The sequence below is a fragment of the Camelus dromedarius genome, chromosome 31 (assembly GCF_036321535.1).
Source record: "Camelus dromedarius isolate mCamDro1 chromosome 31, mCamDro1.pat, whole genome shotgun sequence".
NCBI lineage: Eukaryota > Metazoa > Chordata > Mammalia > Artiodactyla > Camelidae > Camelus > Camelus dromedarius.
The window spans coordinates 20946834-20964505 of record NC_087466.1 but is presented as its reverse complement, the minus strand read 5'-3'; the positions used below and the strand labels follow the sequence as shown (position 1 = coordinate 20964505).

Sequence of the window (17672 nt, the reverse complement as noted above, 5' to 3'; positions counted from 1 at the left end):
AACTATATATAAAGTACATACAGAACGCCCATCAAACCTGCCTCCACGGGTAGCGTGGCGCCGGCGGAGGGGTGCAGCAAGGCCACGCCCCCCAGAGGGGACACCGTCCTCACCTTCAAACACCCACACACCACACACTTAATTAACATTTTAAAAAATTTAAACCACTCAAACTCCCTGAATTGAAGAGATTCTATTAAAACATGAAACCCCCTCATTCTCCAAAGGGAATTCTGTTTGCTGGGGAGCCCCGTCTGGGCACAGGTTCCACCAGGCACTCACTGCCCGGATTCGGTCCATGACACACAGACAACAAGAGAGCAGTTGGCCAGGGTCCTGACGATCAGCTGTGGGATGTTGTAAAGTCACACTGGGACAGGCGCTGCGACAGGAGACGTACCACACCAGATGGACAAGCCCCGAAGGACAGTGGCCGGAGCTGGGAGACCGATATAAAGGGAAGTAAGAGATCTGGGCCTGAACAGAGGAAATGGAACCACAGTACAAGGCTGAAGGCCACGTTGCTCCCCAGGGGCGAGCTGTCACCAGGATGCCCGCCAGCCCAGGACGCGGGACCGGGTGTTGGCAACCCCAGCTTCCCCCTGCAAGTATGCAAAGATACACTCTCAGGATCAAGACTGCCACACACACAACCCACACCTTCCTTTCGGCCCCTGAAGGTCAGGATCCCAATGGGACGTGTGGAAGACTCAGGCCCCCACCGGATGGAACTGTGGAACAGAGGACAGCCCCTCCCCAGGCCTGCGGACACTGGGCGCAAACCCCTTTCCAAAGACCATAGGTTTCTCAGTAATTTCTTGAACGTACAAAAGTGACAGTACAGACCTTTGTGGCCGATAGATGTGCCGGCCAGCCTGGCTCAGAAGCCCTGCAGCTCCGGGATGTCCCGGTACAAGTCCAGGGCCTCGGGGTTCGAGAAGGCCCCGCGGTGCTCCATGGCTTTCCCAGCGATGATCTGCTTCACGGCCACTTCCACTTTCTTGCCGTTGAGGGTGTACTGCCGGGGGAGGGGAGAAAGCAGACAGAAGGAGCATTTAAACCCCAATGGAGGGAACTCCCTCAGCCCTGCTATCTGGGCGCACCCAAGCCAAAAGGACCAGCGTGACCTGGGACGCTGCGCGCAGCAGTTCTTGGCCAGTGCTCAGCAGGTGACCGTCCAGGGTAGCTCCTTAACCCGAGTTTGTCTCCTTGACTGTGAAGAAGGGACTGCAGCCCCCGCACCGAGGCTGCGGGTGCCCTGGTGAGTTAGCGCACACAGCTCTCAGAAGGCATCGCATTTTTATTTTATTACCTATATTTATTTTACTACACTGTGTTATATTAGAAAGACTAGCTTATTTCAGGAGTCGGCTGGCTTCCCGTGACCCCATCCCTAATCTGCTGTTGGAAAGTGAGGTTCGTCCAAGAGCCTCGCCAAGCTTTTGCCAAATTTTCCCCCAGAACCGCTCGTCTGAACAAGACAGGGCACCGCTCTCCTCGGAGTCGGACTCTTTCCAAATGTTCAAAGCTCCCGTTAAAATTTGTAGCACGTGTTTCACCTTTGACCCCAGTGGGTTTTGGCGGCAGTGTCCGTGTTTGGGGACCAGAAAGTTTCTAGAACAAACCAAGCTCTCTAATAAAGCTGCAGGTGCCCTGATCGCTCCTTGCACTGACACTTTTTTTTTTAACCTGAGATGTAATTAAAATTCATTCATTTGAAAAACTCAGTTGACGTGTGAACTAATTAAGGATCTAGGCTCTGGCTTCCAAGGGACTGCCTGTCACTGGGGCGCCATCAGCCCTCTTGCCCTGAAATGCAAGCGTCTCTCGTGTGCTTCTGTGCCACTAAGATTTCCAGTAAAGCCCCAAGAACGGCTCACGGGAGCTAATAACTTAATCTCCCATCAGCTGACAGAATAAACAAGGCATCTTTTTAGAGGAAGTCCTGCTCCTGTTTCCTGGTGAGAAGGGGAAGGGGGAGGAAGTCCCTTCCACTCCTCCCTGACCTCCCTGGCCCCCGGGGATAAGCCACACGCCCCCCGGGAGGACGGGCCAGCACCTCAGCCGTACCGGGGAACGAAGATCTGCTGGGGTCAGGGCCGTCGTGCTGGGCCCTCCAGTCTGGCGATGTCTCAGATGCCCACTCACGCTCCCCTTGGTGTGTTCAGCCCCAGGTCCATATGGCTGGGCCAGACCCCCACCCCCAGCCCAGCGACACAGGGCGAACCCTCTCCTAAGGGCTTCGTTAGTTCAGAACACGAGGGCGCCTGAGAAGTCTCAAGGAGCCCTCCAAATGACTTCCCAGGCCAGGCAGACGGAGGAGGCAGCTGAGCCGGGTGCCCGAGGGTAAGCCGACCAGGGCCAGGCTGAGGATGGGAAGACAGGCCAGGGCCTCTCTCGCTTTCCAACAAATCTCTCCACTGTCCTCCAGAGCAGATGCAGTTTGGGAATCACCAGTTTGGCAGCAAAGGACACAGGTTTGTTCTCAACAAAATAAAGCCAAGGAGACAGTCAAACTCGAGTCCCCAAAACGTTCCAGGTGCAGAGAGAACTGAGCCAGTGAAGGGAGGCCATAGACCCTCACCAGGACAAGGCAGCAAGTGTCCCTGACTCCAGAAGTCCCCTCTCTCCCCGAGTCACCCACCGAGAGAGACAGAACTCCCAGGCTGCAGACCTTCCTACGCATAACAGTGGGAAAAAACATGTGGAGGGTATAAAAACCCTGCTTCTAACTGCACCTCGCATACCCACCGCTGCTCGGGGAGCGACCTCAAAAAAGCAGCATCTTCCCCCCTCAGGTAGCCCAGCGAGTGCCCACTCCCGCCCTCTTCACTGTGAGCAGCCACTCCGCAGGCTTCAGACACAGCCCGGCTCGTCTGCACACTTAGATTCCTGGGTGTACCTGTGTGCACGCATGCACACGCACACACGCACGCACGGCAGCTTCCTCCCTCGGCCGACACAGGCATTTGTTTTGTAAGCAACGCGAGTTGAAGCTGTGATCCGATCTGGGTGCACCTCCTCCCCCACTTAGAACCCAAGCAGAGCATAAACGGTGGGGTAGCTTTCTGAAGACGTGCCTCTAGATAGATTCAGATCTCCCTTCCGCAGGCAAAGCCTAAAATTACAAAGCAGGAGCAACAGCACCCCAGCGGCTCTTCTAAAAAGTTAAAATTAATTTTCTCATTAATAATTTGAGAACACACTAAAACCACACTGGGGAAAAGCCAGCTGGAGGTGCAAGGCTGGGCCTGCCTACCCTCTGAAGACCGGTATTTAGCAGAAGTTGCAATACATGCAGTTTAGGAAGGGTTAAAAAAAAAAAAAAGACGGCAGAAAAAAAAGGATGGGGTTGCCAGGCAACGCGGACAAACTATATATAAAGCATGAGCAAGCTTCTGGATGAGTGCTTCTAAGGCGTGTGGGCTCCTGGGGAGGTGACAGTGCCCTGGGCACCGCTGCCAGGTGGCCGTACCGGGATGCCCTTGGTCTCCAGGATGAGGCTGGGCACATGCCGAGCGGACAGGCCCAGGCGGATGGCATTGCGGATGCTCTTCACCAGGTCGGGACCAAAGGCGTGGCCGGGAGCCATCTTCAGGAAGAGGACCACCCTCTCCTCCCCGTCCTTGTTGTACTGGGGGACACAGAGGCTGTCCATCACCTCCTCGAACGCTTCCACTGCGGAGACAGGGCAAGGGGCCTCAGTCTCCCGCTGTCCCACCTCGGCTGGCGACTCCTCCCTGGGCCTGGAGGAAGGGAAGGGGAGGCCGGGCCACCAGGCCTGACAGGGACCCCCGTCTCTCCTCCCAGTCCTCCTGGGAAGAGCCCCAAGGCACTGGGGCATCCCTGGGCAGAGTTGGAGAGCTGCAGCTTGGGCTGGAATGGCTGACAGTCTACAAGGAGCCATCCACAGGCCTTCCTTACTCAACTACAGATCAATTTAAAAATAAAAGGAAAGCAAGTGCCCGTGGTGGGGGCCCCACCGGTGGGAGGAATAAAGGCTGGAATCAGGCAGATCGGCACTTCTCCCTGGCTGCACAGCCCTGGCATGACTCGGAGATTTTGACATTTGTATGAGGCTAACTTCATGGCCTTGGTAGGGCATTTTGAAGGCCCACTGGGGACTCTGCTGTGCAGCTGGAAGGCCCACTGTCTTTGTTTGGTGTCCTGAATGGTGCTATGTGACCTTCAGTAACCACACTACCTCTCTGTGCATCTTTCTTTACCCATAAAGAGTAGACACGATTAAGCAACCCAACTGAGCTCCCTGTGAGGATGAAACGTAATCTCGCTCTGAGGTTTTATGAGCTACAAACAATGTGGACAAGGCATGTTCTAGAAAGAAGTGCACACTCATACATGTCTATTCTCACACCTGGAGGCAACTGGGCCAGAGTTATGCCAAAAGGTGGGATCTCTGGAAAGCAGGCTCCCCACAGAGACACTCCTCCCCTCCCTCCTGGACGACCTGAGAATGATTCAGGGAGAAGGGGAAACCGCTCACCTATGTTATAGATTTCCGAACTGCCAAACCGCACCCCGTTGGGGTTGAGCGTGCCGTCACTGGAAAAAGAGACGTCATGAACACACAGTAGCTCCCGAGGGAAGCCAATCGCAGGGGCGCCCGGGGGACAGTCACCCCCTTTCCAGGACAACATCATGCCCAGTCATTGGTGGCTCCCTCCCTGGCTCTCTATCCTGACCAGCACCCCTCTTTCTCCCTGTAAACTGAAAGCTGGACACCAAGGGGGCCCCCCTCTGTGTGGGAACATCTGTCATCTCCCTGCCCCTCCACCTGTATATACCTGTCCCCCCTCCCAGGTGTGCTGTGCACCCCAGTACCCCCCACTCCCACTCCAAGAAGGGTCGCCGCTACTGTGGATGGACGCCTCCCATACCAACGCCCCTGACCTATTACTTTGGGGTCCGGGAATGTGGATCAGGCGCAGACCCACCCTCGGGAAGCTGATGACGGAATGACACAGGAAGGGCCCCAGACAAGGCACAGTCAGCCCGTCCCGCAGACTGAGCAGACTTGGGGTGCTTCCTGAGTCCTGGGCACCCCCAGATGCCCCGGGAAGGGGGCTCGAGGGAAGAGGAGCCGGCTCCGCAGACCCTCACCTTCGGCCCAGCATGACGATGCCCCCGGTCTGGGGGTTGATTCTGCAGTAGTCGCCTTGCACCCAGACACCTGCAGGGAGGCAGACGTGCTCAGTCACTTCGAGGGGAAGGGTCCCGACCGGTTACCGTGACAGCTGCCCACGGTGGGCATGACAGCAACGTAACTCTTGTCAGCAGACACGGTTGAGGCCCACAGACAGATATGATGGGGGCCTGGGGGCCAGAGTGAACCAGACCCTAGTGGGGTCAACCCTACACATGGCTCTGACATGCGCCAGCCTGCAAGAAACGCCACTCCTGCAGGGGCCAGCAGTGGCCGCGGGGATTCACGGGGGCTGTGCAAACCCCGGCGGCGGGGACGTGAAGGCAGTATCGGGGAGGTCAGCGGGGACTTCGGGGGCGCCCTCTGAGTGGAGACTGGGAAAGCACAAGCCACGCCTCAGGAAGAGAGGGCGGCCCGGGGCGGCTGAGGGAATGTCACACAGAAGGGGCACCAGTCCCTCTGCTCTGAGCTCTGCTTTGTCACTCTGCAAATGCCCTTCTGTATCAGCACACTGTCAGTTTACATTTTCACCTGGCCTAGTTCTGGGGGGTCATGACGCCTGTAAGTCTGCTGCCTGTTACAAAAAGGAAGACCTTGCTTTTCTGTTGTTGTTTCCTTTTATCATCAAGCCATTTCCTATACAGTGTAGGAAACTCTCAGCGCTGGGGCCTGGGGAAACCGTCTGGTTCAGCCTGTGTCCACCCTGTCTGTGACCAGCAGCTTCAGATCCTACTATCTGACCTGCCAGTGTTTCTTCATATTTACTCATACATCCCACATACTTCCAGAAAGAACTGGAGGACACTACCTATAAAAGCAACATGATGGGATTATTTATAGAATCAGAAACTCTGCATGGGGATAAGAAGACTGCTACAATGAGGCAGTGATTGCAGCTCTGAGTTTCCTGGCAGCCAAGGCAAAAATGGAAGTGCAACAGGCCACAAAGTATTTGCTGTCTCCAAGAAGGAATATCGGAGCTTCAAAACTAGACTTTATCAGAAACTAATCCTGAGAGATGTTTATCATGCAAACCCTTGTATACATAACAAAAAGTGACAGAGAAGATAGTTTTCAAAGAGCTGTGTCGCTGAAGATGAAGAGATGTCATTTCTTAGATGGATCCCCAAGATGAGGTTCTAATCCTTTTGACCTCCCTTCCTAAGACAGGAGCCCTGACTCCTCTTCAGAGTCACTTGAGGAACATTTTCTGGACAGATGGATAAACGGATGCTCTATTATCCCTTAGTCTGTCTGCACAGCTACACGCTGGAAGGATCCAAGGTGGAGCTTAAATGCGGCAGGTACCCAGTGGAGCCCGGCCACACCCTCGTGTGGGAGGGGCTGTGCCGGCCACAGCGGCTTCCACACGAGATGTCACGTGGGATGTGCAAACACATGAGACCAAGCAGAGAAACGGGAGGGATCTGTGGCCAATTTTACCCCTGACGGTCACCTGCCACTTTCCGATTCTCCACATGTGGTTTATGCAAAATCAAATTACCTTTCTAGAAGACTGGAGAAAGCAAGTCCTCAGTATAAATAACTCTGGAACAGAAGGCTTGCTAAATTATGAATTATATAGCAGCCATAACTCAATGTTGCTTATGAAATAAGATAAGGAGGAGGCAGGAATCGGCACTTTAAATAAAAAGACGTCCCTGCTCTGGGGCAAGACACCACTCAGATGATGAAGGCGAAGGTGGCAGTCTGTGTGAGTGACGGGCTCTAAATCATCCCACCGCCAAGGCGCTCCACCTCCACCCCCTCCGAGAGGCCGGGATGCTGGTGTGTGAGACAGAAGGGACCCAGGCCGACACCTCCTGCACAAGCCACCTTCCCCTGAACGGGCAGGCAAGGCAGCGGCTCGTGCCAGCTCCCAGGAGGCAGCAGGGCTCCGGGCTGAGGGGCTCCGGGCACGGAGGGCAGATAAGAGTAAACTGAACCCAGGTTAGACTTTCGCAAGACGGCTTCCCGCGGAAGGTCACAGGATATTGATCAAAAAGGCCCCGTCACCCCACTGGTGGAAGGAGCTGTGGGCAGCCTGACCGGGCTTGCGCAGGGACGGCTGGGGGGTGGCTGGCGGGGGTGGGCACATCCAGAACTAGCCCCAGGAGGCCCAGCCCTGGGCGAGAGTCCGGGCAGCTCCGTCTGCTCCCCCGACCTACCTGGGAATTTGGAGAAATAGGCCTTCCGGTACTTGCTGCCATCCTCATCATTCCAGAAGTGCGTGGGCTGGCAGGGAAGCGGCTTGGTGCACACCAGCTCCCCGCTCTCCCCCCAGACTGCCTTTCCTGGAGGGGGGAGGAGTCAAAGATAAACTGAGCACACACCACAGCCACACACCCTGGCTTTCTCTCCCTCTCTCTTTCCTTCTCTTTTAAGCTATTAGCCATGACAGTATTTCGGACACATGCAAAGGGACAGAACTGGTCCCACCCACGTGCCCATCACCCCGACCGGCATCGCCGAAAGCCAGGCTTGCCCTCCCCAAAGGACCTTCCCTCCCAGCACACCCTCCCCATCTCTCCTGAATGCGATGTTGCATTACTCCCTTCGGAGTATGAACACCATGACGACATCCACGTCAGCTTGTGTGTTTCTAAGCTGTGCACAGACGGTACCCCACTGCCCCTTGCGTCCGGCATCTTGCTCTGTTCTCTCAGCAAACATCTGGGTGACTCGTTCACGCTATGACAGGACGCGGGCCTCCGGGCATTCGTGCTGACTGCTGGTAGCTCCCCGCGTGTGATCACAGTCTGCTCTCCCTGAACACGTACACTGACGCTGCTTACAACTCTGTTTTGTGCTACAACTCACATGCTGTGAACACGCTCACATGTAGCCCCTTGCTCAGGCTGGCGGGAACGTCTCCCGGAGTGGAGTTCCTGGATCACAGGTGCCTGGGCACGATCCCCCTTCCTCATTAGCCTCAACTTGCCTCCTAAAAACGCTGCACCGAGTCACTCTTGCTCCCACACGGACACGCCCCATTTCTAGCTCAGGGCACAGCGCCGCCGGCAGAAGCCAACGTGGAAGGGCAGGGGAGCACCCATTCCGATGGCGTGCCCCCCCACCCCAAAGTATGGAGCCGGCTTGTGTCTGCTCACCCAGCACGGTCCACAGGCAGAACACGGCAGGGACTAGAAAAACTGGCATTCCCACCATCTACCTGCGGAGGCTCCAGACTTTGCAGATTTCCCTCACCTCGGTTAGCTCATTTCATCCCACAATACACTTGAGATAGAAGCCAGACAGATAATCTTATGTGCATCTGAAAGCTGGACAAACAGCCGTCCTCTTGTCGCTGCCAGGAGCACCTCCCTCCCGCCCAGGCCATAGAACGCAGCAGTGACCGGGCCCATGAGAAATGGCTCGGACAAGTGGCAAAATAACAAGGTAAATGTTATTTTGAGCAAATGAGCAATAAATGAGCAAATCACTCTGGCAGCAAATGGAAAACACCCTCTTCTGAAAATGAGAACTGATTTTTTTCAGAACGGTCACTGGCAACGTTTTCCATGAACTGGAGGCAGGAGAGGCCTTCTCTGCACCCCACTGGGTCCCCAGCCCCTAACCACTCTGCTGTCCTCTCCCCCGCTTCCGCCGGCTCACGGGGGTCGGCCTAACCTTCCTATCCGCTCAGTCGGGTGAAACCAAAGGCAGATGCAGCACAAACAGCTGGAGCCCACAAACTTGCACAGTGCACGCACCACACGCCAGGCCCTCTCTGGTGCTGGGGACGCAAACGGGCTTTGCTGATTCACAGCCCATGGCCGCTACAGGCCATGAAACAAAAGCTTGTCCTGAGACCGGCAGAGAGGCCAAGCCCCAGTCCTCCGCCGGGTCCTCACAAGGTCAGGCAGTCAGGCCTCATCAGCACCTCCAAAGCTTGGATGCTGGGGAACTGCCCGCCGGGTGCTCTGAGAGCCCTGCGGGTGTCAAACCAGGCTGGAGGGCCGGCAGTCTGCAAGCAAGAGGGGCGGCCCCTCAGACAGGGTGTTTCTGGAGAACTGTCACCAGGCACAGTGACACATCCAAGTGTGTCCAAGCTGCCACTCACACTGGTCACAGAGAGAGAAAGGGTTTGAGGCTGTCACCTTCCTCGTTCCACACCTCCACGGCCATGCCCAGGTTCCGGGCCTGAATCTCCCCTCTGTACACAGGGATGGAGCAGTTCTGGCCCACGAAGCAGGAGATGATGTCGGTGCCGCCTGCAAGCAACGGCGAAAGGAGATTCAAAATTCAGAAGACTGAGACAAAGCAGTGTTTTTGATTTGAACAATGAAAGGGAAGGACCCCTCTTTCTCCAAATAAACACTGGAAAACTCCCAGACGCCTTTGAGCTTCTCTTCAGGGAGGGGTGGGGGAGGTTATCTGGGAACTGGAGCGAACCTCCCATGTCTGGGTGATTTATTTTTCGACCAGGACTTCCTGCTGAAGGAGAGACCAAATAAATGACCTCTCGTGGTCCCACTGAAATCCGAGACTCGGGCTGAGGGAAATTGGAAGCCTCGCTCTGTTAGGCCTGCCTGCAGGCACTGACGGGTCACGTGCAAAGCCTCTCCGCTCCAGTTTCCATTCACTTAGTTGTTGGAGAAGCAGAAACCCTGAGGCCCCTGGAGTGCGTCTCAAGCAAGAGAGAACGTGCTGGATGGAAACACTCCAGTTTCAGGAAGAGGCTTGAAAGGGAGTCAGACCCCAAATGCCCTCAAGACGGAGAAGCATTAACGCCCAGATCCATCCTGCGACAACTGCCCCTCAAACAGCGGTGGGCAGGGGCCCGCGTGACTGCAGGGTAGAGTGTCCTGGGAGCACAGACATGCATTCAGCCACCTGCACGCAGCTCGGATGGAGACCGCAGCCTGGGGAGACGGGGCGGGGCTGTGGGAGGGGGCATGGGCACACACGGAGCTGCCGGGCTCGGACCTTCCTAGGCTCGGTGATTTGGACACAGTGTCTGTGCTTCCCTTTAGACCTGATCATATACCTAGAAAGACAGCTCTGTGATTTAAAAAGTGTTTTTTCCTTAATCATGCTGTGTATATGAGCGGGGGAGACGTTTGGGGGGGAGCGGGATTCAAGAAAGACCCACATAAAATAGCTTGATGCTTCCAACAACCAGTAGGGCTTGATTCAGACAGAGAGTTGAAGTGTGACGTCCTTCCTGCCTTCTCCTGACACCTCGAGGCACCGGCAGACACGTCCCATGAAAATGGGAGAACTGTGTTCATTTCAGTGACCAGGAAGGTCTGCTCAGCCCCCAGGCCCCGAAAGGGCACAATCGCTGCCCCTGCGACACCAAACGACGCCCAGTGGACAGAGGTGCTGCTTCAGGAGCAGAGCTGGGACAGCGGCAGGGGGACAGGCCGAGACCCTAAGGGACGCAGCTGCCCCGAGATGGGCCAGCCCGGCCTGGGAGACGACCTCCTCCCCACCGGCCACAGCGCCCCCACCCACCAGGAGAAGACCACAGTGGGTGGGGGCGGGGGAGGCAAGAGGCCCCGACTCTGCGGTGCCGGGACCGGGAGGTTCGAAGGCCACTCTGTGCCCCGCGTGTGGGCGGCCTCTGGCCAGTCACTTAGCACATCCAGACCTTGTTCTCTTTCGTAAAGGAAACAGGATCTACCAGAATGAGCTGCTCAGGACTGGAGGTTACAATCGATGTGAGGTGTGTGGGTACCTCCCCCACCCCCAGCAACGGTTCCGTCTTTGCTAACTTGGGGCTGGAGTTCAGTTTCTGGAACACAGCTACCGAGGAAGAGGGACACGGACCCTGCAGACGTGCACACTCCGCTGCGTGCTCACTCAGACAGATTCCAGCTGGCGGACCGGCTGGTGGTCTGTGGGCGAGCACACTCCGGGGCCGCGCCTGGGCCCCGCGTCCGCCGACTCTTCCCGAGCCCTGTCTCCGGTCCCCGGTGCAGGGGCGCGGCGGGGAGCCGTACCCGAGATGGAGCCCAGGAGCACGCTGCTCTTGATGCGCCTGTAGACGTAGTCATAGCTCTGCGCTTTCAGCGGGGAGCCGGTGGACAGGATCGTGTGCAGCGTCTGCAGGCTGTGGGTTTCCGCTAGAGCGAAGAATCACTGGGAGGTCAGAACCAGGCCCGATGCCCTCAGCCCGGCCTGCATGCCGGGCGCAGGTAACAGAGGGGACTTGACTTCCGTGGCCCTGAGACGGGCTCGCTTACCTGGCTTCATGTCTTTCTCTTCGAGCACAGACAGCCACTTGGCACCCGTCCCGAGGATGGTGATGCTGAGGACGGATGAAGGAAAGAAAATGCCAGAAACGCGTCAGGGGTCCTGCCTACTCCAGGCGCCGTGGCTTTCTAAAACCGCGACTCACACCTGACAAGTCTGCATAACCCCAGACACCTCTCTTCTCTGGACTGAACTAATACTTAATATTTAGTTGAGCGCAAGCTCCCACACCTGCGTCTGCTCTGGGGCAGCAGTGACAGGTTTGCAGGGCACCCAGCCCCACTTACAACAACTGTTTGTACGTGAACCCACCATCCTCCCAACTGCAGGATGTCTCCTCCTGGGGGGCCCAAGGAGGCCCCAGAATCAAGACCCCCTCAGATTGTGACCTCACACCTTCACTGTCAGGGACGCGGAGAGCTTTGGTTCAGAACGGGGGGCGTCCTTGGAACTCCTGACCCTCTTCTTAAACAAGTGCGTGTTTTCTTAAAACTCAGAAAACAGCAGCTCTTCTCTTTTTGGACAATTAGAACCCACCATCCTTTACGCCCGAGTTTGCACTGAGGACACCACGCGGTGCTGAGTGTAAATCATTGTGTTTTTACAGGGAGACCATCACTTAATGTTCTGCTTCCTTCCGGTGAGGCGGCCCTTGGCAGGTAAGCTCCAGCTCCCTAACTAAAGGACATTTTCTCTGGGGGCTGAGGGAGACCAGACCATCAAGGTCCCTCCCCGCCCCTCTGGGCAGCAAGACCTCATCCCCTCACACCTGGGTGGGGAGAGTCATTCCGGGGCGACAGCTGCGCGCTGACTGATGCTCAGAGGCAGAGACACACAGAACACTGTGTGATTCATGGCAGCTCCCTCTGCCTGGAACACGTGTCCTCCAGACCTAACCGTGAACGCCTGCCCAGTTACCAACCTGGACCCCAGAGTTCTGGCCCTGCCCCTAACCAGAATGTCCCCCTGGCTAGACTGGAGGGTCCAGAAATACACCCCAGAGAGGGAAATCCATCTTTTAAAGCAATCTTGCTTGCGTCTACTCAGTTATCACACATGCAAGTCAGTCTGTGGGCTGACCCGATAATAACGAAGATTTCGTCCCTAAGCATAGCATTATCTTAAAAATCAGAGGCCCTGAAACTTCGCTGCAAGGACTCCGCCCGCCCTGCCATGTCTGAAGAGTTGCTCCTCCTGCCACAAACCAACAGGATTTGCTGTTAAAGCTCATTTAACTTAGTTTTAGTTCATTTTGGGGAGATGACAGAGCTGGAATGAAGGCAGCGAGTCCAGCCTGACCTGCACCCTCTCTTCCCCACGGCGTGAGCGCCCCTCACCTCAGCGCCTGCCAGGCTGCAGAGTCGCACCTGCCTCGCTGACCTGGGCAAGCAGGGCCTCCCAGGCGGGCGAGGGGCCAGGTCAGCGGGGCCCCGTGGACCGCCAGGGCCACATCTCAGCTGGCGTCCGGGGCACAGGCTGAGGAGGATGGAAGGCAGGCGCCCAGCACACGCTTATTGCTAAATGGACCCAGACCACGGGGCTGAGAACAGGCTTGCACGTGCACCCTGCACACAATCACATGCATGCACACATACTCACGCTTGTTCACAGACACGCGTGCTCCCACACCCATGTGTGCATACACTCACACACCTACTTTCGTGTACGTATTGTGTGCGCACACACGTGCAAATACACATGCACGCACCTGCACACAGTCACACGCATGCACACATACACTCAGACATGCGTGCTCACTCTTACACGTGCACATGCGTACACACGCTCACACGCAAAGCTGGGTTTCCCTGGGGCCCCTCACCCTTCAGCTGCATCAGCGCTAAGCCCCAGGGACGCCCGCGTTCCTCTCCCTCTTCCTGTAACACCCCAGGCGCACATGTCACCGCGCCTCCGGCCGAGGCCGGCTAACAGGTATTACGGGCAGAGATCGCCAAGCCGTCTAAGTCCCCAGGGATTTGATTAACCTTTCGCTGGAAACAATCTCATTAGGAAATAACCTTCCTTGCTAATGTTGCGAGCCAAATGTCAGGATTTAAATATTACCCAGGCCAAAGTTTTATTTAAAATATTAATGGCCAATGATTTGAGAACATTCATGGCTCCTTCTTGTTTCCCCACTGTGAACCGGCTCAAATCCAGAGTAATTAGGGCATTTCCGAGCGTGGCCAACTTCAGGTCCCAGGAGCCCTGCCGGCTTCCACGTTTTCCTTCCTGGAAACACGATCATTAGGCCAACGGTGACCACCCACCACTGTGGCAAGAACGCATCAGCCCATTATGATTAATTCGTCGGCAAAGAAGGTGCTAATGAAACAGCATCTCCTGACGGTTTCTAATGATGACAATGAGGAGGGGGTGGCGGGAACGGGGCCCCTTCATCCTTCCCCGAGTTCCTAGTCCTCAGGAGGGGCACTGACACCCACTTTAACTGGCCACTGCTTCCGTCCTTAGGATTCCCACCCATCGTCGCCCAGAGAGAACTGTTAACCGGACCACAGGGAGGCGGAGGTACCCTCTGCGGCTCACGCAGGAGGGCGTCTGGGGACGCACCTGGGAGTCTGAGAAGACCCCCGAGATTCTGGGCAGCCCTGAGGGGCTCGCAGAAAGGCAGGTGGGAAGTCCAACATTGCGAATGGCCTCGTGACAGACTTTGCCAGACCCTTGATGAGTTTATGCCCACCGTCCCCTGGACAGGGCTGGACATTCGGCCTGGACCATACTCTTACCCCTGAGGGGATGGGCCCCGAGTGAAATAATGCTCTTATCAGCCCTCAATCTGCCTCTCTTCCGAGAGTGGGGCATCAAGAGTGGCAGAGCATCCCGGAGACGGCACCCAGATCCTTGCAGCAGCTGCTTGGGTCTGAGCCCGGCGTCCTGGGTACCTACCCGATCCGGTCGACCAGGTCCCAGAGCACATTGGGTGTCGGCACCAGAGGGGAGCCATCGTACAAGACCAGGGCCGCCCCCGTGGCGAGAGCAGACACCACCCAGTTCCACATCATCCAGCCGACCTGGAGGGACAGAAGGAGCCCGTGTCAACAGAGCACCGGGCCAGCGCCCTCGGCCCCGTCACTTGGCCTCTCACACTCCCAGGAAGCCTCCTGATACTGAGGCAGAAGTTGCCCAGAACTGCCCGTTTCAAACGCACAATGCTCTGCCCCAGCAAGTCCACCTGGGTTTATGGTGCGGATGCACACACACGTGTGTGCTCAGACGCGTCAAAGAAGGTTTCCCGCAGGCGCCACCCCACTTTGGACAGAAAGCACAGCCCCCGCAACCTGTAAAAGAGAGCTCGGGACAGGGGAGGGAGACAGCCGGGTGCGGTCGCCTCTGGGCCCTGAAGATGCCAGCCTCTCGCCAAGGACCCGCCGGCTGCATAATGAAATTATCACCACGTGCGACAAGTGCTCAGAAGTGCTCGCAGCCCCACTGACAGTGGCACTCCCATCCGGGCCAGAATTTGTGGGAGATTCTGGACCAAACACAGGTGATGACAGAGCAAAGGAGCAGGAGGAAGGTTCCAGCAGCAATCTCTGTCCAGAGGGCAAAACCACCCCACCCCACCCCGGAGGCAAGGCGGGCCGCGAGGACGCCCACCCCCGAGACTGGGGCAGAAACCCGCCCGTGGGGACGCAGCGGCCACAGGAGGTGGTGCCCAGGTGGCAGCTCAGAACCCCAGACTGGGGCACTCAGGATACAACAGCAGGTCACAACGGAGGGGACGCAGGTGAGAGCCGCCGACCAGCCTCCTCAGCCACACAGAAACGGCAAAGCGAACCACGGGCCCTGCGAAAACCTCCATTTAGTTCAGCTGCCTTTTTTTTTTTTAAGGTTTCACCAGCATAAGGTGAGTTTCTTCTATTAAGGAATTATTTCAGTAGGTAGCTCTGCATCCTATTAAGTGCAGGTGTCCAGGGGGAGGTAGAGCTCAGGGGTAGAGCGTGTGCTTAGCATGCACGAGGTCCTGGGCTCAATCCCCAGTGCCCCTGTTAAAATATAAATACATACATACATGCATACATACATACCTAATTACCACCACCCGCAAAAAATGATGTAAGACACGTTAACAGGAAAAAAAACACACAAATTTTAAAAAATAATAAAACAAATGCCAGTGTCCAGCTGTTAAGGGGGTCAGTGACACAGCACAGGCCTGGCTGGGGCCGGGTGAGGGTGCCGGAGGCTGCTGCTGGCGCCTGGCACACTGCATGGAAAAATCCAACGATCCAATCCTTTGTGGGCAGGATGCTTCCCAGAAAAAGTGCTCTGGACTTTTGAGTCCTTGCACTGTGTACGTCCCCTCGATGCAAAACCCTGGTGTTTTAAATCGCCGTGTCCCAGCGAGGCAGCTGAGCTGGACATCAGTGTAGCTGCTGGGGGTTTTCTGCAATTCAAATCAATACTCCAGCTATGCGCCCGGGGCTGGGCTTCCTGCGTGGGAAAGGCCAGAGCCTGGATGGAGGTGCCCAGCACCGCTGTTCTACATTGTGGGAGAGAAGGAGGGAGAGGGGATCTGGGATCAAGGCCTGCAGCTGAAAGAAGCCTGGATCATCCGGCCCAAGCCCCTGAATTTACAGCTGGGCACACAGGGAGATGAGGCGACCTGGCCCGCTCCTGTGTCTGCATGGGGTCCTGAGAGTCTGGCACCAGGGGCCCAGCCGGGGCCTGGGCAACAACCTCACAGCTTAGGAAGACGTCTCCAGCATCTGCTTCCTGAAAAACTCAGGGCGGAAAGGGAGCTAAACCATCCTCGAGCCTCTTGCTATTTGCGGTCTTGGAAAAAGTCAATTTTGAGTTTTCCTCCCTTGGGATAAACACCACTTTCTTCAACTTGTTAAGTTTTCACCTCTCAGCGTTTAGCAGGGTCACGATTATCTCCAATGCTCTGAACTCAAGCTGTGGTTTGATGATATGCATTCCAGACAAAACATGTCAATGGAGGGCAGGACCACATCCACCTGGGGCAGGACGGTGAGCCTCCCGCTGGCTCCGCGGTGTGGGGGCTGCTCTGCACTCACTTCTTCTCGCTGCTACAACCCACTGTCGCACCCAGTGGTCTAAATTTATTATCTGAGAGTTCTGAAGGTCGGACATCCAAAATCAGGTGTCAGCAGGGCTGGGAGTTCCTTCTGGAGGCTGGGGGGAGACTCTCTCTTGGCCTTTTCCGGCTCTGACGGGCGCCTGCGTTCCTTGGCTCACGGCACCATGGCACTCTGATTCTGTTTCCATCGTCCCATCTCCTTCTCTGCCTCCAACCCTCCTGCCTCCCTCTTATAAGGACCCTTGGGATCTCTTGGGCAACCTGAATAACACAGGACAGCCTCGCCATCTCAGGATCCTTCATGCATCCCATCTGCAAAGCCCCTCCTGCCGTGTAAGTTCAGACAATCAGTTCTGGGACCCGACATGGACATCTTGGGGGCCATTGTCCGACAGCCTTCCAATAAACTCCTTTCCAGCTTGAATCAGTCAAATTCCCTTTTCTATTGCACCGGACTAAGAACCGACTGTCCTCGGGCCATCTCTGGTTAAGTTCCTGGTCCCCTGATTAAGCGGCAGATTTCAGTCCTGTGACTCTTGTCCCCAACTCCAGAGGCTCGAGAGACTGAATGCTAATTCCCTGGTTGGTCTCCCTGGTTACTCTAGAATTCCTCGGGGTGCCAGGTCTCCCAGCGGCAACCGAGGTCAACACAGGAGGGCAGGCCAAGTTAAGAGGCGACCTTGGTGCTGAGATTGGAGCGGGCAGCAGCCCGGAGGGAGAGGTGGTCGGAACGAGAGACAGAGAGGGAGAGGGAAGGGCCCGCAGCAGAGGCCGCTGGTGCACGCAGCCTGAGGGCTCAAGCCGTACATCTGGCCAGTGACACGTGCGAGGGGGGAGAGGCAAAGAGAAGAGTAAAGATAAAGCCTCCCCGGCTGGATGAACCAAAGCCTGGCCGCCCCGGGAGGGATGGGGGGGGCAGGACTCATCTCACACATGCGCACACTGACCGTGGTGTAGCACAGGATGATGTCACTGCTGGTCATGTCACCGTGAAGAACGTGCTCCTTCAGGTGCTGGATGAGGGTCCCCTGGGGAGAAGCGGGAGACAGGGCGTGAACCGGGCTGCCTCCTCTGAGGGCACAGAGGCACGCCAGCCCAGACTCTCGGTCCCGGGCAGGAGGGAGGAATCTCCGCTTTCTTTCCCAGAGGAAGCAGACCTCTGAGCACCCTCGCCTTGATGGAGCGATGCCCCCGTCCCTCTGCCACCTGGCCCCTGAGACTCGCCGAGGACCCAGGAGGAAA

At 56.5% G+C, this 17672-nt stretch overlaps 1 protein-coding gene across 3 annotated transcripts in view; it reads right to left on the bottom strand.

Annotated features, from left to right (window-relative positions):
• Nucleotides 1-303: 303 nt before the first annotated feature.
• Nucleotides 304-17672, bottom strand: part of AACS (acetoacetyl-CoA synthetase) — a 41624-nt gene continuing 24255 nt past the window's right edge. The window contains exons 9-19 of one of the 3 annotated variants that reach the window (XM_031442490.2): nt 17378-17458; nt 14273-14397; nt 11356-11420; nt 11113-11235; nt 9265-9378; nt 7333-7458; nt 5122-5191; nt 4505-4563; nt 3476-3678; nt 847-1018; nt 304-439 (exon numbers count right to left, since the gene is read on the bottom strand). In XM_031442490.2, coding sequence (XP_031298350.2) covers nt 881-1018; nt 3476-3678; nt 4505-4563; nt 5122-5191; nt 7333-7458; nt 9265-9378; nt 11113-11235; nt 11356-11420; nt 14273-14397; nt 17378-17458 — 1104 coding nt within the window. In that variant the 3' untranslated portion in view covers nt 304-439; nt 847-880. Of the gene's footprint in view, nt 440-462; nt 603-846; nt 1019-3475; nt 3679-4504; nt 4564-5121; nt 5192-7332; nt 7459-9264; nt 9379-11112; nt 11236-11355; nt 11421-14272; nt 14398-17377; nt 17459-17672 lie in introns of those variants that run through there. The other 2 variants (XM_010986352.3, XM_031442492.2) reach the window with 2 other exon arrangements.